This window comes from Phocoena phocoena, chromosome 4 (genome assembly GCF_963924675.1).
Source record: "Phocoena phocoena chromosome 4, mPhoPho1.1, whole genome shotgun sequence".
NCBI classification, from domain to species: Eukaryota; Metazoa; Chordata; class Mammalia; order Artiodactyla; family Phocoenidae; genus Phocoena; species Phocoena phocoena.
In genome coordinates, this window is record NC_089222.1 from 73,426,571 (window position 1) to 73,449,900 (window position 23,330).

The 23,330-nt window shown below is 35.6% G+C and overlaps 1 protein-coding gene across 16 annotated transcripts in view; it reads left to right on the plus strand.

Moving 5' to 3' along the window:
• The window catches only part of DLG1 (discs large MAGUK scaffold protein 1), a 283,484-nt gene that overhangs the window by 183,110 nt on the left and 77,044 nt on the right, over positions 1-23,330 (plus strand). For all 16 annotated transcript variants that reach the window (XM_065875942.1, XM_065875943.1, XM_065875944.1 and 13 more), the window contains 2 exons: positions 4,204-4,360; positions 20,408-20,510. In XM_065875942.1, coding sequence (XP_065732014.1) covers positions 4,204-4,360; positions 20,408-20,510 — 260 coding nt within the window. The remainder of the gene's footprint in view (positions 1-4,203; positions 4,361-20,407; positions 20,511-23,330) is intronic.

Here is a 23,330-nt window from a genome sequence, read left to right on the forward strand (position 1 = left end):
CAAAAAAATATATATATATATATTACAAATAAATCACTGCTTTTTTTTAGTGTTGCTACTTATTCTGACACCTAAAATTTACTTCCATCTAACATTACTAACATTACTCACTAACAGTTTAGATTAACGGTCTTTTTTTTTTTTGCGGTACTCGGGCCTCTCACTGTTGTGGCCTATCCCATTGTGGAGCACAGGCTCCAGATGCACAGGCTCAGCGGCCATGGCTCACGGGCCCAGCCGCTCTGTGACATGTGGGATCCTCCCGGACTGGGGCACGAACCCGTGTCCCCTGCACCGGCAGGCAGACTCTCAACCACTGTGCCACCAGGGAAGCCCTAACTGTCTTTTTATTCCCCAAAAAACTCTTTTATCTAAGTGGGAAAAAAAGTGAAAAAATATTTTAGATCTTTTTCACATTATTCAACATAGTAATATGATAATATGTTTGAACAGTTTGCTTTATAGCTTTTGTAGAAGTAAATTATGTAGTAGTACTTCATATTATAGTATTTAATGTTAAAATGTATGACAATTCATGTCATTTTATGTTTTTATTAATTGTATTACTGTTAGCATTATTATTTTTGAACCTTTATAATCATAATTATTCTTTATTTGTTAGACTCCTGACTCTAAGCAGTGATCTCTTAAATGTCAGATAGGGGTGTTTGTCTTTGTCCTCTTCTTCAGGAGTTAGCAATATTGAGAACTTAATTTAATAGGTGCTCAGTAATTGTTTTAGGATGAAAATTACTGGAAAGAATAGTGTTTGTGATTATATGTTTGTGGTGTGAATTCTCAAGGCTGTTAATCTTTAGGCTATGCTAGTATACTGACATATCATGGTCGTTTTATTGTTGCTGTTATTTTCTAATACTGCTTATTTATAGAAGTAAAGAGGAAATAGTTAACGGCTTATCTAGTCTTTAATCAGCATATTTTTCAAATTAAAAATATGTCATATTAGCATCTTGATTGCTGTTCCCCATCTTTTTTCACTACTTATCTGTTGTCTGGAATATTTGTTGGACTCTGTAGTATTACACAACAGGCCTACCTGTTTTCTGTATTCTTCTGTAAAAAATCAGGCAGTTGATTATTGAATATGTCTTCCTAAATGGTGAGTGTTTTATCACTCCCTTTTGATCATTATACTCCTTTGCCCAGATAATGAAGTACAGATATCTTTACTTCATATTAGAAGTTCTCCACAATTTAACCCTAAACAACTTTTCAGAGATTATATCGCATTACCAATAAAAAGAGAAAATAAAAGAAATCCCAACATACAAACAGTTAATAATTCTAAAGTTCATTTTTTAACAGCTTTATTGAGATATGATTTACAAACCATACAGTTTACCATTTAAAATGTACAACACAGTGATTTTTAGTATATTACATTATAAATTTTTAAAATTGTGGTAAAATATATATAACATAAAATTTGCTATTGTAACCATTTTCAAATTGCGATTCAGTGGCATTAATTGCATTTATGATGTTTATGACCAACACCACTGTCTTTTTCCAAACCCTGTTCAGGACTTCTCTGCTGATCCAGTGATTAAGACTTCACGCTTCCCAGCTGCATAGCACAGGGAGATCAGCTCGGTGCTTTGTGACCACCTGGGAGGGTGGGAGGGAGACGCAGGAGGGAGGAGATATGGGAATATATGTATATCTGATTCACTTTGTTATAAAGCAGAAACTAACACACCATTATAAAGCAGTTATACTCCATTAAAGATGTTTTTAAAAAAAAAAAAAGACTCCACACTTCCAATGCAGGGGGCATGGGTTTGATCCCTGGTCAGGGAACTAAGATCCCACATGCCGCATGGCGCAGCAAAAGAAAAGAAACAAACCCTTTTCATCACCTCAGACAAACTCTATAACGGTTATGCAGTAATTCCACATTTCCCTGTTCTCCCAGCTCCTGGTAGCTTCTAATCTACATTTTGTCTCTCTGAATTTGCATATTCTAAATAGTTCATGTAGTGGAATCTTATAATACTTAACCTTTTGTATCTGGCTTCTTTCACATAGCATAACGATGTTTTCAAGATTCATACATGTTGTAGCACGTATCAGAACTTCATTTCTGGTTATGGCTGAATAACATTTCATTATATGTATGTACCACATTTTGTTTATCCATTCATCTGTTGATGGACACTTGGGTTGTTTCCACCTTTTGGGTATTGTGAATAATGCTGGGATAAACACTGGCATGCACATATCTGCTTGCATACCTGCTTTTAGTTCCTTTAGATACATACCTAGAAGTGGAATTACTGGGTCATATGGTAACTATGTTTAGGTTCATGAGGAACCACGTAACTGTTTTCTGTAGCAGCCACCCCATTTTACATTCCCACCATCAATATATGAGGATTCCAGTTTCTCCACATCTTCAGCAACATTTGTTTTTTCTCTTTTGTTTTGTTTTATAGCCATTGTTATAGGTGAGACGTATTTCATTGTGATGTTGATGCATTTCCCTAGTGCCTAATGATGTTGAGCATCTCTTCAAGTGCTTATGTTATTTGAAAAATCAATTTATTTTCCTCTGGAAATACTATTGGATTTCAGCAGGGTAGTTTTTCATTATTATTTGCTAATGCAAAATTATAATTCATACATATGTTTTAATGTATTATAGGAACCCTAAACCATGAGTCCACAATCTAACAAGGAAATAAGACCAGTATAGTGAAACCTGTCTTGTGCCCCTGATCCTACCCTGCTTCTCCTACATTGCCCTACCAAGTTAACTCCTTTCCTGAATTTTGGATTTGCTATTCCCTTTTTTCTTTCATACAGGTGTTTATGTATATATTTCCTAAACAACATATTGTTGAATTTTGCCATTTTTGACAAGAAAATACTCAGTGTAATTTTGTTAATACTGTAAGTGAACTGACAAAGCTGATGAATGATGAATACCTATGTATGACTAGAAAACACAGCTTTAAGTTTTGAGCAGACAAATATTTAAGAAGATTAATTCCACATTATATGGAAGGATCCCTAAAATACAGTTTTTAGAAATATTTACTTCTGTTAAACCGTTTGTTACCAAAAGCTTTCTGCAGTGTTTTAGAAAAAGCAGATTAAATTTTTAAAATATTTACCAAATATGATACATTCTAATCTCAAATGATATTCTGTGATTCATCATATCTAAAACAGTCAGCTCTTGGAATTTTCATGGTCTTACTGGAAGATATAAATGGTTTTCACACAATTATGTATAAGTGGCAGCAAATGTGAAATGTTATTAGTGGTAAGATGTATTCTGATTTCAGAGATTTTAAATTGGGAGTTGGAGGGAACAAAAGAGATGCATCTTAGAATGGATGAAAAGCAGAGATAGGTAGATGAATTGGAGGGATGTGACTTAAGTAATAAAACTATTTAATTACTTTATATAGAAAGTCTAGAGATGGGCTTTTCTAATATTTGTGTAGCAAAACTAGGTCCATGGTATCTCTGGGATTCTGCTGATTATCTTCATGATTGTGATATGTCCAAATCAGGAACAGGATTTTATAGTTCATTCTTTTGTGTGGGAGTGATTTGGAATAAAGAGGGGAACAAATACGCTTTGTATGGGGACAGAATATACTTTGTCCTTGTTAGAGTCTTTCTTTGGGAAGTGACAGTAAAATTTCCTGTTATTTCTTAGGGACCAGAATAGGGTCATAGCCTCACCTTAGCAAACGGGAGTGAAATTGCAGTGACTGGCATAAGTTATTCATGATTGATCCGTTTGAGAGTAGAAAGGGGGCCTTCCTACCTTCTCTAAGACAAAGGGATATCTGCCTTTTACAACATGTAAGAAGTAGAGACAGTGACTGCTTCTTAGGCAGTAAAGTGTGTGCAACATCAGCTTTTCATGAGTATTATTTTTTGAGTATGCTCTTTATATCATTATTTTTTAATTTCCACATTTTCTCCTTTTTATTTTAGTTTTATGTTTGTTAACAAGGATTTTTAGCTTCTATATAAAATAAGGATTTTTTCCTTTTAATTTCTAGGCTTGGAAAGAATCTCTTTACCCCAGAGTTTAGAAAACTTTAAATTTCATCTGACTTTTTTTATAATATGGAAATATGATTTATCAGTAGGGAATTCTCATTGATAGAAAGTCAAGTTCTCTATATGTTTTAAGGTATGCAATATTTTTTTAATTTTCAGGGAACCTAGAAAAGTTGTTCTTCATCGTGGTTCAACAGGCCTTGGTTTCAACATTGTAGGAGGTGAAGATGGAGAAGGAATATTTATTTCCTTTATTTTGGCTGGCGGACCTGCTGATCTTAGTGGAGAGCTCAGGAAAGGAGATCGTATTATATCGGTAGGATATGTTAATCAAAATAATGTTTTTATTATTTTAACTATAATCTGTTAATTATTAAACCTTTTGTTTTTTATATTCTAAAGTTATGGGAGATATTTTGGCTATCTTCTTCTAACATTTTACAACTTAATTGTAGAATTACAGTGTTGACCGGGAACATGTTCTGTATGATAGATTTTCTTTTGGTATTTGACCTGCTTATAAGAGATCAGTCTTTATGAATGTGCTTGAAGGAAGTATGTATTCTCTATTTGTTGATTGCAAGGTTTTCTGTATGTCTGTTAACTCATCCTTGTTACTTGCATAGTTCATATCTTCTTTATACTTCAATCTGTTATCGCCTTATCTGTTTTTTTTTGTTTTTTTTTGTTTTTTTTGCGGTACGCGGGCCTCTCACTGTTGTGGTCTCTCCTGTCACGGAGCACAGGCTCCGGACACGCAGGCTCCGCAGCCATGGCTCACGGGCCCAGCCGCTCCGCAGCATGTGGGATCTTCCCGGACCGGGGCACGAACCCGTGTCCCCTGCATCGGCAGGCGGACTCTCAACCACTGCGCCACCAGGGAAGCCCAACCTTATCTGTTATTAAAGGAGACTTTTTAAGCTTATCTGAATGGTGGGTTTAACAGTTTTTCCTGGCAGCAATTATTTTCCTTATATCTTTGAAACTATGTTACTATGTGCATCTAATTTTAGAATCAGCATTCCTTCCTGGTGAGTTGAAATTTTTTACCATTAGGTAATGATCCTCTTTACTTGTAATAATGGTTTTTACCCTAGGAGCTATAATGCCTGATATTACTGTGGCTATGCTGACTTTTTTGCTTGATATTTGCCTCATCTTTTCTCCATTTTTTACTTTCAGTTTGTGTCTGTGCTTATGTGGCTATTACCCATACAATTTTAGACTAAAACCTTATCAGTAATTCAGCTGTTCTCCCAAATGACTCAGATTTGGGGAAACCTTAATTATAATGGAGCTGTTTCTAGTATTTTACTTCTGTTTCATTTTTATATCCCTCAAACTTAGTCATTTTTCTTTTTGTTTTTGAACAGCTAATCCAAGTGTTCTACAATTTTTTGTTCATCATCCTTTCTTGTATCTTACTTCTTATGTGTTTCTCAGCAAGTCACTAATAGCATTGGGACTGGATTCATAGTATAGGACTATCTTGATCACTGTAGAAAATTTAGCTTTTCTAGCTCCCATCCTCATGCTAATAGAACTCCTTAGTTATTTCATAAAGCAAAAATGTCCCTCAAATATCCAAATGCACCTTAGTGGGAGCTCTTAGATTGTTCTTTTAGCAGTGATTTCTTGATAGTAATTACTCTTAGCATTTACCTGGAACTGTTTTTAATTTGCCCTCACTTATAAATTTAGTCTAGAACTCTATGTTAACAAGTGTTATCTCTCAATACTATGAACATATATACTATCTGTCTGTCTTATACTATCTGTCTTATACTATCTGTCTTCTTTTGTTGTTGTTTAACAAAAAAGATCACTCTTTGTTGTTTGTAGGTGATTTCTTTTTTTTTACTGATTGCTTTTAAGTCTCTTAGTCTTTGGTACACTGCAGTTTTACTCAAATGTGTCTGTGTCTAGCATTTTATTTCTTCTATCTGGAATTCATTATGCTTGCTGAATCAGAGGAGTCCTGTCTCATCAATTCTGGAATCTTAGCCATTATCTTTTTAAATTTTGCCTTTCCCACATTTTGTGTATTCTGTCCTTCTTGAACTCCTATGAGAAGACATTACCATTCTGTTCTCCATGTCTTTTAATCCCAATTTCATATTTATCAACTCTTATCTCCTTGTACTTAATTTCAGTCAGATCTGTTTTCTAGCTCATAAATTTTCTTCATCTGTATCTAATCTGCTCTTTAGGCTAAAACTAACTTTTTCATTTCAAAGTACCATTTTCTTTCTAGAAGTTCTTTCTAATTCCTTTTCAAATCTTCCTCGGTGGTTTTGCGGGAGTCTTGATTAAAGTTTCTTATGTTCTTTTAGGTCTTTCTTTTAAACCTATTTATCCTATACAGGCATACCTTGAAGATATTGCAGGTTCAGTTCCAGACCACCACCAAAAAGCAGATATTACAATAAAGCAAGTCAAACAAATATTTTGGTTTCCCAGGACATGTAAAACTTATAATTATACTATATTGTAGTTTATTAGATTAGCATTATATCTTAAAAAACAATGTCCATACCTTAATTTAAAAAATACTTTATTGCTAAAAAATGCTAACCATCGGGGCTTCCCTGGTGGCACAGTGGTTGAGAGTCCGCCTGCCGATGCAGGGGACGTGGGTTCGTGCCCCGGTCCGGGAGGATCCCACGTGCCGCGGAGCGGCTGGGCCTGTGGGCCATGGCCGCTGAGCCTGTGCATCCGGAGCCTGTGCTCCGCAAAGGGAGAGACCACAACAGTGAGAGGCCCGCGTACCGCAAAAAAAAAAAAAAAAAAAAAAAATGCTAACCATCATCTGAGCCTACAGAAAGTCATAATCTTTTTGCTGGTGGAGAGTTTGAAATATTGCAAGAATTATTAAAATGTGACAGAGACACGAAGTGAGCAAATGCTGTTGGAAACATGGCACCAATAGACTTGCTCAAAGCAGGGTTGCCACAAACGTTCAATTTGTAAAAAATGCAAAGTACAATAAAGTGAAGCACAGTAAAATGAGATTAGCTTGTATTCTATAAATAATAGTTCTGTTTTCTGAAGTTTGTAGGCATCTAATACATGTTACTTTACGGTGACTTAACAGTACATTGTTTTCCTATGTTCTAAATTTTTCATTGTGAACTTAATGTCAGTAGTACTTTATGTACTTCACATGTGGGTATTCAGTGCTGCCTGAATTGGGGAGTGGTATTCTTTGAAAAATATCTTAAGTCGATTGTGGTAGACTTGGGAGCATCATTCTTATCATCATTTTTCCATTGAGAAAACTGAAGTTTAAAGGGTGATTTGCTCATAGTAGCTAATAAAACCTAATAAGTGGTATAGGCAGGATTTACCTTAACCACTATATTATGCTACGTCGTTTTGTTTTTAATTAAAAATTTAAGTAATGCTTTCTGAAATTTTGGGATCTGAGATATAGGGATAAAACCTATATCCTGGGTCAGCAATGCTATTCAGTATTGATAACTATTTTAAATCATTTTTTCAATATAAAGTAAAGAAAATCAGAAAGTACTCTTCAAACTGAAGATATATGTGGCTGGAACATGATAAGAAAAGCATTCCAAAAATTGGATCTTTTATTGCAGTTTTCAGATTGCAGTCCCTCTTGCCACCTGATCCTTCCCTGCACATACTTAGACATATCATCATATTCCTGCAGCCTACCTTTTTGAGGATCCTTTATAATTTAAGACAGACTGAGTCCAAGACAGAAAGAAGGTGGCTAATCATTTACAAAAGAAGTAGAGCTCTTTCTGGTTTTAGCTGTTCTGAGATATTGGTATAACTAACTGATATTTGAATGAAAGTCTTGGGAATTTGAGTCTTCAAATAAGCTATGGTACTTTGTTAAGGATTATAGTACTACAATTTTAGAAAATAAAGGAAATTATTAATATGCAGTGCAAGTAAATGAAAATTGTACCCATATGCTTCAGGCTACAGCAACTAAAATAGCATAGTATTACCCCAAAATAGTGATTATTGGAACAGATTTGTGAAGCAGAAATACACCTTAGTTATAGTGTTAGAATGTTGAGGGCCTTAAGAGACCATCACTCTTAACCATAACAACCAAAACCATCTGGATAAGTTTAGAAAAACTAAACTCATCAGAGAACTGAGGATTCAAGGTGACCTAAGTAAAGTAACTTCCAGATAGTAACTAGCCCTACATAGAAGAGAAGACACCCATGGCAGCTGCTCCTTGGAAGACCGGTGGGAGAAAGAGAAGGGTTAGACGGGGATAGTGAGGAACCAGCCAAACTTTACCCCAACGTGTAATGGCCTCAGTGGACTGGTGAAACTGATAAAAAATTCTGGGACGCGCAGAGCAAGTCCTTACCTACCTGCCAACTCTTTTCCATGAGTTTTCACTAAGACCTCAGAGCTTGTAAACCAAAGGTTGTGAAACAACAGGGAATTAAGAAAAAGTTATTACTGAGTCATACAGAGCATCCCGAAATACAAGGCACCTGCCAGTAAATAGGGGACCTTGAGCAGAAGATCTGTGAAAACTAATCTCAGCAACTCCATACTTAGAGCTGCTCAGGGATGAGAGTGGGGCAAGAAAGCTGAGAAAAAGCCCTCTGAGGCAGTGTGGACAGAGATACCTCCAAGAAATAGCAAGCCTGGGACAGGTCTAGAGAGCAAAGAAAACTTACCAGCAACCTCAGAAGCTGGCAGCAGGGTTATAAAGGTGTATGTGTGTGTGTGTGTGTGTGTGTGTGTGTGTGTGTGTAATGAGATGAGATCTTTACACCAGTAAAGGGAATTTTACCAGTGCTCATAGCCTAAGCACCTCAGAAAGAAAAGTCTTAATTCTGCTCTCAAAACATTTGAAACTAAACTTAAAGCTACAACAAAATCCAGTAGCAGCTCAACTATAGATCATATAGATACAGCTGCCCCACTCTAGTGGCCTGGCACAAGGGTTATTCCCAATTCTGGAATTAAATATTATTTATTTTTTATTTCAACCTCTACTGTTATTTTATCCAAAGTGTCTACTTTATAATTAAAAATTACAAAACATGCAAAAAAGAAAGAAAAGCTGGTTGTCAAGACAAAACAGTCAGTATAAGTAACTTGAGAAAAAGCTCAGATGTTAGATTTATCAAACAGGTATTTTAAAATAAGATAAAATGATGATAAAAGTACTAAAGGATATAGGAGTAAAGGTAGACAATATGGATGATAAGATGGGAGAATTTCAGCAAAGATATAGAACATATGAAAAATGAGTCACATGGAATTGCTAGAAATTTTTTTTTAACTATCACAAGTGAAAATTTTGTCTGAAAGGCATAACAGCACACTGGAATCTGAAGAGGGAAGAATCAGTGAACTTGAACATAGGTCAAAGAAAATTTCCAAACTGAAACGTAAATCAGGAGGGGTGGAGGGAAAATCAGGGAAGAAAAGTAGACCAGAGCATCCAAGGTCTATGGAAGTAAAGAGGAGATGTCAGACAATAAAGAGGAGACAGAATCTTTGAAGACATAATGACAAAGAACTTTCAAAAACTGATGAAAGATATCAACCCACAGATCTGTGAAGCACAGCAAAGCCAAGGCAGAATACATGCAGAGGAAACCAGACCTAGATACATTGTAAAGTGCTAGAAAGCTATGCTAAAGAGCACATGTTAAAAGTAAACATAGAAACACATTACATATATAGGAACAGTACAAATGACAGCTGGATTCTCACTGGAAATACGAGAAGACATAAAGGAATGGAACAGTATCTTTAAAGTGGTGAAAGAAAAAACCTTCAACCTAGAATCCTATATCTCCTGAAGTTAGTCATCAGAAATGAAGTTGAAAGAAAGACATTTTCAAACAGACAGTATATCTTAGAGAAGTTGTTCTTGACAGACCTACAAGAAATACTAGAAGAAATTGTTCTGGTTAAAGAGAAATTATATCAGATGGAACCTAAATCTGCAGACAGGAAATAAGAATAACAGAAGGGGTAAATACCTGGATACGTATAAAAGGTACATTTTTTAGAAAATAATTTTACGTTTCATTATAAGATGATTGGCTCTTTAAAACAAAATAACTGCATCGTATTGTGTGAGCTATGGCATATGTAGAAGTAAGATATAAGGCCACCAAAGCACAAATAGAAAGGGGGAGGATGGTTCTTATACAGTTTAAGAAGTGGTGTAAAATTAATTGAAAGTAGCCTGTGATAATTTATACTTGCATGTTATAATCTCTAGAGGAAACACTAAAAATACTCCAAAAGGGTATAGTTTATGTAAGTCAATACAGGAAATAAAATGAAATATGAAAAAATACATGCTTCCTCCAAACAAAGGTAGGAAAGGAAGAAAAGACAAGGTAGAAAAAAGCAGTGCCAAGGTGTGAGGTTAAAATGCAACTATATTAATATCTACATTATAGTTAGCACTTTAATTAAGATGCAGAAATTGTCAGCTTGGTTCAAAAAAACCAAGACCCAAATATAGACCCTTTGTCAGAAATTCACAAAGATTCATATGTTGTAAGTAAAAGAGTAGAAGAAATTATGCTATATAAACAACATATGAAAGATGGTGTGACTATATTCATATGAGACAAAATAGACTTCAAGGCAAATGGTGTTATTACTGAGAGATTTTATAATAATGAAAGCATCATTTCTTCAAGAAGACATAACAGCCCTCATTGTGCATGTACCTAGTAATCCTTTCAAAGCACATGAAACAAAAATTCCCAGAACTAAAGAGAGAAATGGACAAATCTACAGAGTTGGGGATTTAAACACCCTCTTCTATAACTGGTAGAATAAGTAGAGAAAAGAAGAAAATAGCTTTAGCCTTACCACTCATCATCTATAAAAATTAACTTGAAATGGATTGTAGAACTAAACTTCTAGTAAAAAACATACAAGAAAATCTTAGTGAACTTGGATTAGTCAAAGATTTCTTAAATGGTACCAAGGGACCAAGTCAGTCCAGTGGTGAAAGGAAAGTCTTTTTAATAAATGATGCTGAAACAGCTGGATATCTTTATGGAAAAATACAAATTTCAACTCAGTCTTACTCCAGATATAAAAATTAACTCTAGATGATTATAAATCTAAGTGTGAAGCCCAGAACCATAATCCTCCTGGAAGAAAACATAGAAGGATATCTTTGCAACCCTGAGGTAGACGACAGTTTCTTGGACAAGATATGTTAAACACTAACCATAAAAAAATGTGCCATTAAGAAACCAAATAGGCAAGCTATACAATGGGAAAAAATATTCCCAGTACATGTATCTCACAAAAAACTTATATCCAGAATATATAAACATCTCCCACAAAGCAGCAGTGAAAGGTGAGTAACTCAATTTAAAAATGAGGGGAGATTTCCCTGGTGGTGCAGTGGTTAAGAATCCGCCTGCCAATGCAGGGGACACGGGTTCGAGCCCTGGTCCGGGAAGATCCCACGTGCCGAGGAGCAACTAAGCCCATGTGCCACAACTACTGAGCCTGTGCTCTAGAGCCCACAAGCCACAACTACTGAGCCCGCGTGCCACAACTACTGAAGCCCGCACCCAAGAGCCCATGCTCCACAGCAAGAGAAGCCACCACAATGAGAAGCTTGTGAACCACAACAGAGAGTAGCCCCTGCTCACTGCAGCTAGAGAAAGCCTGTGCGCAGCAATGAAGACCCAATGCAGCCATAAATAAACAAATAAATTTATAAAAATGAGGGGAATTCCCTTGTGGCGCAGTGGTTAAGAATCCACCTGCCAGTGCAGGGGACACAGGTTCAATCCCTGGTCCGGGAAGATCCCACACGCCGCGCCGCAAAGCAACTAAGCCCACGCACCACAACTACTGATCCTGTGCTGTGTAGCCTGCAAGCCACGACTACTGAGCCTGTGCGCCACAACTACTGAAGCCCACGTGCCCTAGAGCCCACACACCACAACTATGAAGCCCGTACCCTCTAGGGCCCGCGTGTCGCAACTGCTGAGCCCACATGCTGCAACTGCTGAAGCCCACGCAGCTGGAGCCTGTGCTCTGCAACCAGAGAAGCCATCGCAGTAAGAAGACCGTGCACCACAACAAAGAGTAACCCCTACTCGCTGCAACTAGAGAAAACCTGCGTGCAGCAATGAAAACCCAACGCAGCCAAAATAATAATACTAATAAATAAATGAGCAAAAGACTTAAACAGATATTTCACAAAACAAGGTGTATCAGTGGCTTATAAACACATGAAAATTTACTTAACGTTAGGCATCAGGGCAATGCAAAAAACACAATGAATAAACAAAACAGGGTTAGAGGAATTTTGGTGGGAGCAATGTCACTTTTTTACATCTTGATTGTGGCGGTGGCTATACAACATACACAGTTGTCAACACTCTTACCTGTAAACTAAAAACGATTACTCTATTGAATGTAAATTATGCCTAAGTAAAAACATTTTTTTTTTAATAGATTATTTTTATTTATTTATTTATTTATTTATGGCTGTGCTGGGTCTTTGTTTCTGTGCGAGGGCTTTCTCTAGTTGCGGCGAGCGGGGGCCACTCTTCATCGCGGTGCGCGGGCCTCTCATTATTGCGGCCTCTCTTGTTGCGGAGCACAGGCTCCAGACGCGCAAGCTCAGTAGTTGTGGCTCACGGGCCTAGTTGCTCCGCGGCATGTGGGATCTTCCCCGCCCAGGGCTTGAACCCGTGTCCCCTGCATTGGCAGGCGGATTCTTAACCACTGCGCCACTAGGGAAGCCCCTAAAAACATTTTTAAAGCCGTAGTGAAATACCATATCCTATCCAGTTGAATGGCTAAAGAAAAAATAATGATGACAACAAACATTAGAGAGGATGTGGAACAGTTATAACTCTTATTCTTTACTGGTGGGCATGTAAAACTACACAACCACTACAAGAACTTTTGGGGAAGTTTTAAAGAAATTATACATACACCTAACCTTATCACCCAGATTTTATCCAAGAAATCTTATGTTTACACTATAACAGGAATGTTCATAATAGCCTATCCGTAATAAAACTCAAACAGCATGGATGACATTAAAACACATCATGTTGAGTAAAACAGAACACACCACAAAAATACATACTGTGTGATTCTAATTATAATCATGTGCAGGCAACACTAATTTGTATCGATAAGTCAGAACGTGGTTGCCACTAATTGTCCTATTATAAAGAGGCATAATGGAGATTTCTGGGTTGGTTGATGGAAAAGGTATGTTTGGGGTTTTAGTTTCATGGGCATATACAGTTGTCAAAAATCCTTCCAACTGAACTGTTTAAATTTGTACATTTTATTGCTTGTAAGTTATACTGTAATTTAAGTTTTAAAAATAATTTACAGTATAAGGGCAAATTAGTGATAAGGAATGAATTTTTAAAAAATAAATGTTGGAGAAATTAGCTAGTTGCTTAGCGGAATAAAATTAGCTTAGAGCCTCACTTCACACCTTGTGTCAAAATTAATTCTCAGTTGGCTTAGAGGTATGTGTGAAAAACTCAAAACAAAAATATATGTTTTTTAAATTGTCCATGTGGGACCTCTTTATGTGTGTTACTGTCACACTGCTAGAATATGTTACTCTGATGAACACAACGTGGTTCACCCAGAACTTTCCCAATTTTAGCACTGAAAGCCCCATGTCTGGAAACCCCTTTAGGCTAAGTTTTAAAACTGAAAGACCCAGACCCTCCCAACCAGTTGCTTGCGCTAATGTTACTGTAAGTTAAATTCAGCCTTCTGTTTGTCAGTATACATCCATAATCTTAAATATTTTAATGGTTACTAAGCTGCTCTAGGGAAATACCTGAGAAGCAATAGGAAAGACCTTAGGAACAAGAGAAAAACATGAGAAAAGATATTCAAAACTAAAATAAAACCCAGAAACACTTATTTAAGTACCTCTTTACACAAAATTTAGCTATTTTCAGTCTTCAGCTTGTATCAGGATAACCTCAAGGCGTTACTAAAAAACAGATTCCTAGATTCCATCCCCAAAGTTTCTGATTCAGTATGACTTGGATAGGATCTGAAAATTTATATTTCTTACAAGTTTCCGTGAGATACTGATGTTGCTGCTCCTGGGACCAAACCTTGTGAACCACTGTTCTAAAGACATCCCTGTTATTGATGTTCTTAATGATAACCCACATTACTGAGAAAAGCATAAATATTTGGGAAGGCAGGGAAATAATAATTTTTATAAAATATTCCCTTTGATATATTTAATTTTGTTGAAGAAAGAAGCTTTTTAAGTTAAGATTTATTATTGTACAGATGTTGGACAGTGCATTTTTCACTATGGTATAAATGGAAATATTACTGTTATTTCCAGTGATGACAAGCATAGGGCAGGATATAGTTGATATTCCCTGAAAATTTAGAAACATGGAACATGACCCAAGAGAGTTCAACAGAAATTCTCTCCTTCATAAAAACAGTGAGAAAAGTGGCCAAAATTGTTTTTAGAATAAACTTTTTCAGAACTCTGGAAATTAACCAAAGACTGACAGCCATTCAGGAAGTGTTTACTCAAAAAAAAAAAAATTGCTGAATCTCTGTAAGAATGAGCTTTGTAGAATTTTAATTTGCCTAAGTCCCATCCCTGGCTCTCTATCACCACATTAGCCTTGAAAAATAGCCCACCTTTTCAGTGAGAACCAGTGGCCCAACAGCCACTAGAGAGAGCAAAATGGTGGTAGAATGTTCAGAGCTTCTTTTCCAAAGAACTGTCATAATTTGACCTGTCTGGTGGGTTCTTGGAACATCCTTTTTGAAAGGTTCCCTGTATTTGACCTGATTCAAAGCTCCACCAGTGCAAAAGCCTTTTCCCTTGGGGTAATTGCAAAAACAATTACAGGCATATTATGGCTGCCTGAGACATTGGTAACAGTTGGGGCAAACAGTAGACTAATCAAAAACTTAAAAGGAAAAGGTAGGGAGTGAACTCTCCATAGGACCTTTGAAAAGCTCTTATACTTTGGAATCTAGGAGGACACATGCATGGTCTTGGATTGTGTGCCTGCTCAGGAAAGACCTGAAAAGGCCCTAAACTCTCACCTCTTGCTGACCGTGAGACTCTGTGCAAGAAGGAAGTGAAGATTAAGGCAGAATCATCAGTTGCCTAGCTGATTGTTGAAGACATTACCCAACATGTGCACATTTAATGAAGTCTCTGTCCAGTCATTAACTGACCACTCTGCTAATCAGGCAGACACTTCACTGGCACATACAACAAAGAATACAAACCTTACAGAATTCAGAAAAGTCACCAAACAACTACTATAACAAACAGCAGTAATATCAAGCCCTGGGTAGGAGGACAGATCTTATACCCAGAATTGCTACTTTATATTATTTTAAATGTCCGGTTTTCAACAAAAAATTGAGACATGCAGCAAAACAAGAAAATATACCCGGGGGAAAAGCAATCAGTAGAAACTGTAAGGAAGCCCAACACTACTACTAGACAAAGATTTTAAATCAGATATTTTAAATATATTCTAAGAACTAAAGGAAACCATGTCTAAAGAATGTAAGGAAAGTATAGGAACAATAACGTACCAAGTAGAGTATGTCAATAAAGAGATTTCTTTTATGAAAAAGAAAGAAACAAATTCTGGTGTTGAAGAGTACAATAACTGAAATGAAGGGGAAAAAAATCCTCTAGACAAGTTCAACAGCAGATTTGACCTGGCAAAAGAAAAAAATCCGCCAACTTGAAGATATGTCCATTAAGACTACCCAGACTGAAGAACAGAAAGAAAAAAGAATTAAGAAAAATTGTCAGAGGCTCAGATACCTGTGGGGATACCGTCAAGTGTACCAATGTATGTATAATGAAGTCAGAATGACAAGAGAGAGAGAAAGAGGCAGAAAGAATATTTGAATAAATAATGGCAAAAAACTTCCCAAATTTAATGAAAAACGTTGTACACATCTGAGAAGCTCAGTGAACTACAAGTAGAATAAACTTGAAGTGATCCACACCACAGATAAATCATAATCAAATATCAAAAGACAAAGGGAGAATCCTGAAAGCAAAGAAAAATCACTGATTACAGGGAATCCTCAGTAAGATTAACAGTTGATTTCTTGTCAGAATCATGGAGGCCAGAAGGCAATTCTGAAAGAAAAAAGCCATTGTCCAAGGTTTCTATACCCAAACTATCCTTCAGAAATGAAGGACAGATCTGAGTCCCAGGTAAACAAAAGCTAAGGAAGTTATTAATCTCCTTAACTTCTCTTATAGACAGTAAACCTGCCCTACAAGGAGTACTAAAGAGAATCCCTCAGACCAGAAAGAAAGGACATTAGAGAGTAGCACAAATCCGTATGAAGAAATAAAGAGCACTGTTAAAAGTAACTATATAGATAAATGTAAAACAGCATAAGTGCATTTTTTGTTTGTAACTTTTTTTTTCTCCTTTATAATTTAAACAACTAAATAAAGCAATAATTTTAAATCTGTGTTGATGGGCACACACATACTGTATAAAGATGTAGTTTATATGACAGTAGTATCACAGGGGGTATAGAGGGCACAGAATTATAAGAGCAGAGTTCTTATATGCTATTGAAACTAAGTTGGTGTTAATTCAGAGTAAATGGTTATAAAATGTTAATTATGATCTAGAGAAACCACTAAGCAAATAACTCAAAATATATATAATTTTTTTAAAGGGTATTAAGATAGTACAGTGGAAAATACCTATTTTACAAAAGAAGTTAGTAATGGAGGAATAGAGGAACAAAAAAGACAAGGTGTGAAGAAAACAAATAGCAAAATGGATGGCATAAATCTTTTTTTTCGATAAATTACATTGAAGGTAAATGGGTTAAATACTCCAACTAAAAGACAGATATTGACAGGGTAGATTTAAAAAGATCAAATTATATACTTTCTACAACAGACACACTTTAGATTCAATCTTCGTTGAAAGTAAAAGGTTGAAAAAGATATGCTATGCAAACAGAAACCAAGAAACACATAAAATGGCTATACAAGTATCAAACAAAGTAGACTTTAGGAAAAAAATTATTTCTCAAAATCTAAGAACATTTTATAATATATGTGTTATATAGATTATGTGTGATATATAGTTATACATATTGTGTAATTGTTGATAAATTTCTAGAAAGACATAAACATTTGAAACTGACTCAAGAAGAAATGGAAACTATAACTGTAGACCTGTAACAATTAAGGAGATTGATAATCAAAACTTCCCACAAAGGAAAAAACCCAGGACCAGATGGCCTCACTAGTGCAATCTATAGAACGTTTAAAGAAGAATTAGCACCATTCACAAACTCTTCCCCCAAAAGGGAATAGGTGTGAAGAACACTTCCCAACTCATTCTACAAGGCCAATATTATTCTTACATCAAACCAAACAAAGACATCACAAGAAAAGAAAACTACAATATCCCTTATGAATTTATATGTAAAAATCCTCAACAAAATAGCCATCTGGATTCAGCAGATAGAAAAAGGATTGTACACCAGCATTAAAAAAGGATTATACCCCATAACCAAGTGGAATTTGTCCAAGGAATGCATAGTTGGTTCAACACAGGGATAACCAAAGTAAAACACCATGTTAATAGAGTTAAGGATATAAGCCACATGACCATCTCAACAGAAAAAGCTCCTGTCAAAAACCAACAGCTTGCATCTTAAAAGCACCAAACAAATTAGGAATAGTAGAGAACTTCCTCAACCTGATAAAAGATGTCTATGAAAAACTGATAACTTATGTCACACTAAATGCTGAAACACTGAAAGCTTTCCCTGTGAGATCAGAAACAAGACAGAGGTGTCCACTCATGCCACTTTTATTCAACATTGTGCTGGAGTTTCTAGATTGGGCAGTTAGGCAAGAAAAAGAAATAAAAGCTTTCTAGATTAAAAAGGAAGAAGGAAAATTATCTCTTATTTGCAGATGCCATGATCTTATATATAGAAAATCTTAGGAAATGCAAAAAAACTATTAGAGATAATAACCAAGCTCAACAAGTTTGCAGGACAGAGAATCACTATACAAGAAACAGTTGTGTTTCTAATATACCAGAGTTGAACAACCTGAAAGTGAAATTAAGAAAATAATTTTATTTATAGTATCAAAAAGAATAAATTTAACAAAGTGGATGAACAAAATATGGAATATCCATACAATGGGGTATATGATTCAGCCATAATAAGTAACAAAGTACTAAAACAGGCTAAAACAAGGATGAACCATGAAAACAAGCTAAGTGAAGAAGCCAAACACAAATGGCCACATATTGTAATCTTCCTTTTATATAAAATGTACAGAACAGACAAATCCTTAGAGTTAGAAAGTAGAATAGTGGTTGCCAGGGTCTAAGGGGAGAGGGAAGGGAGGAATGAATGTTAATGGGTAGTGGGTTTTTTGGGGGTGGGGGCTGATGAAAATGTTTTGGAATTAAAGCATGGTGATGGTTGCACATGCTTGTGAATGTACTGAAAAACACAAATTGTACACTTTAAAAGTTTGGATTTTATATAAATTGTATCTCCATAAAAAAGTGACCCTAAGTCTGTTTACATGATATGTTTCTCAGCACCAGGATTTCTTCTAAAATATCCTTGATAATGTATTCCATTAAAATGTTTGGCATTATTTAGGAACAATTTAATTTGTAGTCTTGTTAACAAATTATTCTCCTTTGAATCTATGTAGGTTGTTTTCAGATCTTTTCTGTAACAAAGGGATCCAGTGCTCAGGAATAATTCATTAAAAATTGTGATCTTTTCTAAAATAATCTATGAAAGTTTGTCTACCTTTTATATTCTCTAATTTTTTCTGCTAGAAATTAGGAGGATTTTCTTTATGTTCAATATAGAACTATTTATACATTGTGTTCAGTTATTCTCTAATAAGATATTAAGCTAGAGATATTCTCTAATAAAGCCACATTATGTTACACTTGTTTAGATTAAGGTTTTTGGATCTTGATTTTCATTCAAGAGGTGTCTGTACATTTTAACTTAGTTACACAGTAATATCCTTTATAGATAATGTAAAACATCAGGTCTTTAAATGTTTTACATTAAACATTAAAAATGTTCTTTTATGTAAATTTTATGATCCCAGGAATTTCTGGGCTATAGTCAAATTTTCCAAAATTGGTATGTAATTTTTAACAGGTCTTAGATTAGACATCAATGAAGCAGGCTGTCATACTAAAATTGTGTGACAGTTCTTCTTTCCAAAAATATTCAGTAAAGGTCCCAAACATTACTGTATTTTTTTTTTTTTTTTTTTTTTTGCGCGGTATGCGGGCCTCTCACTGCTGTGGCCCCTCCCGTTGTGGAGCACAGGCTCAGCGGGCCATGGCTCACGGGCCCAGCCGCTCCATGGCATGTGGGATCTTCCCGGACCGGGGCACAAACCCGTGTCCCCTGCATCAGCAGGCGGACTCTCAACCACTGTGCTACCAGGGAAGCCCCCATTGCTGTATTTTATTCATTCATGGTTCTTAGGGAAAAAAGCCAACTTAAATATTTAAAGTTAATTACATTTAAGTTTAATGCTCACATTAATGTTCTATTAAGTTTTTCTTGTAGTGGAAAAGGTTCAGTCTCTAAAGATAGTGTACCTTGCAGCGTACTAGGTGCTGGCAGCCTTTCAGAAATAAGAATGAAGTTGCCTATTCTTCTAGAGTGGGATTGATCACCTCATTAATTATTTTACCCAAGGAAGGTCCCTGTTTTTAAAAAAAGTCTTCTTGCTCATTTAATAACATTTACTGTGTTTAAATGTCAGTCCGTGAAATCTGAGCTATTTTCATACTTAAAGTAATTGCTTTCCTGTTACTCCAAAAGAATGGAAGCTTTAGTTTGGGAAAGGAAGGAAGAGCATTGAAACTGAAATGAGTAATAGTGAAAATGTGGCAGGAGTTGAAAGGATGCTGTAAACAAAATGAATTTCCCTCTCATTGCCTGAGTTACTGGTGAAATGAAATGTACAAAATGATGACACTTGTTGATTTTTCAAGTTGTCAAATTAAGGTACATTTCTCAAGAGATTGATAGACAACCTTCTGGAAAACTCAGGGGAAAATGTTTTGGATTTGTTCACTTGACAAAGTGAAAAAATGAATATTTTAAGTGAATAAATTGTTTTGATTGACTATACAATATATTTTTGTTCTACTGTATAACATATTTTTAGTAAATCAGAACAAGAAAATATTTTAGTGATAAAGTAATTGCAAGTAATTTTTTTTAATCTATGCCTGCTCAAAGAATAGGCTATTGTGATTTCTAATCAGTGTGATGATTTTCTTTCGAATTTAATATGTGGTTTAATTTACAGGTAAACAGTGTTGACCTCAGAACTGCCAGCCATGAGCAGGCAGCAGCTGCTTTAAAAAATGCTGGCCAAGCTGTCACAATTGTTGCACAATATCGACCTGAAGGTAATAAATTCTTGTTGTCTGTATTTATTTTTTATTTCAGTTTTTGAAGTCTTCCTCTTAATAATGTTTAACTTCCCAAGCTTAACTTTCTTTTTATATTTTTGTCTGATTTATTAATCTGTTATTTGTTTAGTTTGAACTTAATTCACTATCCAGATCAAAGAGTTTTTAATAGAATGTAGGAACTTGTATCTGCCAACTCTTTGAATATTTCTTTATTATTTGGATTAATTTTCAGGAGTTCATCTTTTTAAATGTGTCATCTCACCAAACACATACCTTTAAGTATACCTTTGACTAACTCAGTGGTTGAAAAGCAAGATAGTAATTTTGCCAAAGAAAATTAGGTTATTTCAGTATTTTTTGACCTTTGAATTAGGTTATATTTATTAATAACAGGGTTTAAGATATGTTTCTAATAGCCTTTATTGTTACTTAAAGAGAAAGAATGTAAGTTTGAGATATATTTTTCTAAATAGTGAGGTATCATGGACTTGACCTTACCGAGTTCCAACTAGGAGAAGGTGATAATGGAAAATTTGAGGTCATATTACACATACATAAGATTCTAGTTTACATCAACATAACCACTTCAGTAAAACCTCAGTGGAATTTAAAAAGCTTAAACACCCAAAAGAATACATAACACACTAGTTAATGTTCACAAACAAGGTGAAGAAGGAAAGAATGATGTGACTAAAGGAGCCAGGTGAATCATTCTATGATTTAGCAGCTGTTACATGTATTATTCTTTTCTTGGAGTGGAATTTATTTCTGTAACAAAACCTAATATGTGTTTTACCTGATCAAAATAGTATGTTGGGCATTGCTTGCTATTTCATAATATTTCTTATAAACCTCAGCATTCTAGTTTCAGTAACTGAACAAGAATAAATTCATTTATGTAAGGGGTAAGTTCCAAATAAATCACATTAATAAGCAAATAGGGATTAATATATGAAGTCAGAATGCTAATTCATTAATTTTTGTGAGAAACAAAACTACCAGTGGGACTACACATGCTTTTATCTTCTGGCCAACACATTCTTGCCCCATAGGCATATTATACGGAAACAAATTATAATCAGTGCTTGCTTATTATTATAGAAAGCCTCTTATTTATATGTTTATGAGAAATATAGACTATTTAGGTATGATTAAGGGTAAGTCAATATCTGCTCCTTGACCTCCCCAGAAAACACACAAAAGCAACAAGGAAAATAAACACATATTTCTACCCATAAAGCTTCACTTCACATTAAGCAAAACTAAGAAGACAGGTATAATACCTAGACAACAAAATACAGGCAAAGGCTGCTTAAGCAGGTTAAGATCTGGCAAAAGCTACATGTAAAGAAGGGAAGAGTAAAAGCATGGAATGTTGAGAATGCTCAGTGGTAGCAGAACATAGAATATGACAGAAAATTGTACTTCCTAAAGGTGGGGGGCTTGTTTTTGAAGTATAAAAACATTATCCCTTGTTTATGGCAGGCCACATAAAATTGGAGTGAGCAAGCTAGAGCGGAAGCCATCCTTGATGTGGTTTTGTTTAAAGGAAGTATTTGGTTAAAACAGTCTGTCAGATTATCTGATGCTATCAAGGCAGTCTTTTGGTTTTAAAGGCTGTAAAAATAACCTGTGCTTCCATCCCCACCCTGCACCCCAAACTTTCTGGTCCAGCCAACTCATTCAGTAATAAGCAATTTAAAAGGAATTAGCCTGGCATTCATACAAAGATATTAATAAGGAGACATGGAAACAAATAGCAAAGCTTAGCAAGAGATAAAAGTTGTCACAAACATGCATTTACACACACAAAAAAAAAATTGGCACGTATCAGATGAAACTTTGATTTTAATGTTCTTAAACAATTTATGCATTCACTTCTTTGAAAGAAGACCACAAAGTAGTCGAAGAGATGGCTTAACAACCAGAGTTTAATTTTGAGCTAGCAGAACCCAGGAAAGAAGAAAGCAAACCAATTTCTTAAATTGGAACACAAAGTCAAAGAGACACTGCAGAACAATCAATAGGAGACATAAAGGATACAATAGGAAAAGTAAACAAAATGAAATAGAAACGAAGAGAATTTTTAAAGGTTAGAAAAGACAGGCAATTATATATATATATATACTTTTATATATACACACACACACAGGATATACTTAATTAGACTTTCTGGAAAAAGTAAATTTTTTTAAAAGAAAAGAATAAATGCTTGCAATTATAATTCATTCAGGAAAACTTTACTAGATTAAAAAGAAGTAACTTTACATTGAAAAGACACAGCATGATAAAAAGTTAACTCAGAATGGTCAAAATTCAGACATATTCTAGTTAATTTTTATCAAGAAAGAATCTTCTGGAGTATTGGTTCAGGATGGCGGAGTAGAAGGACGTGTGCTCACCTCCTCTCACAAGAGCACTGAAATCACAACTGCTGAACAACCATTCACAGGAAGACACTGGAACCCACCAAAAAAGATATCCCCCATCCAAAGACAAAGGAGAAGCCTCAGTGAGATGGGAAGGGGGAGCACAATCATGATAAAATCAAATCTCATACCTGCCAGGTGGGCGAACCACAAACTGGAGAACAATTAAACCACAGAAGTTCTCCCACTGGAATGAAGGTTCTGAGCCCCACGTCAGCATCCCAGCGTGGGGGTCCAGCAACAGGACTAGCAATCCCCAGGGATTCTGGCTTTGACAGGCAGCAGGATTTGAGTGCAGGACTTCCACGGGACTGGGCAAAACAGAGACTCCACTCTTGGAGCACACACAAAGTCTTGTGCACACTAGGACCCAAGGGAAAGGAGC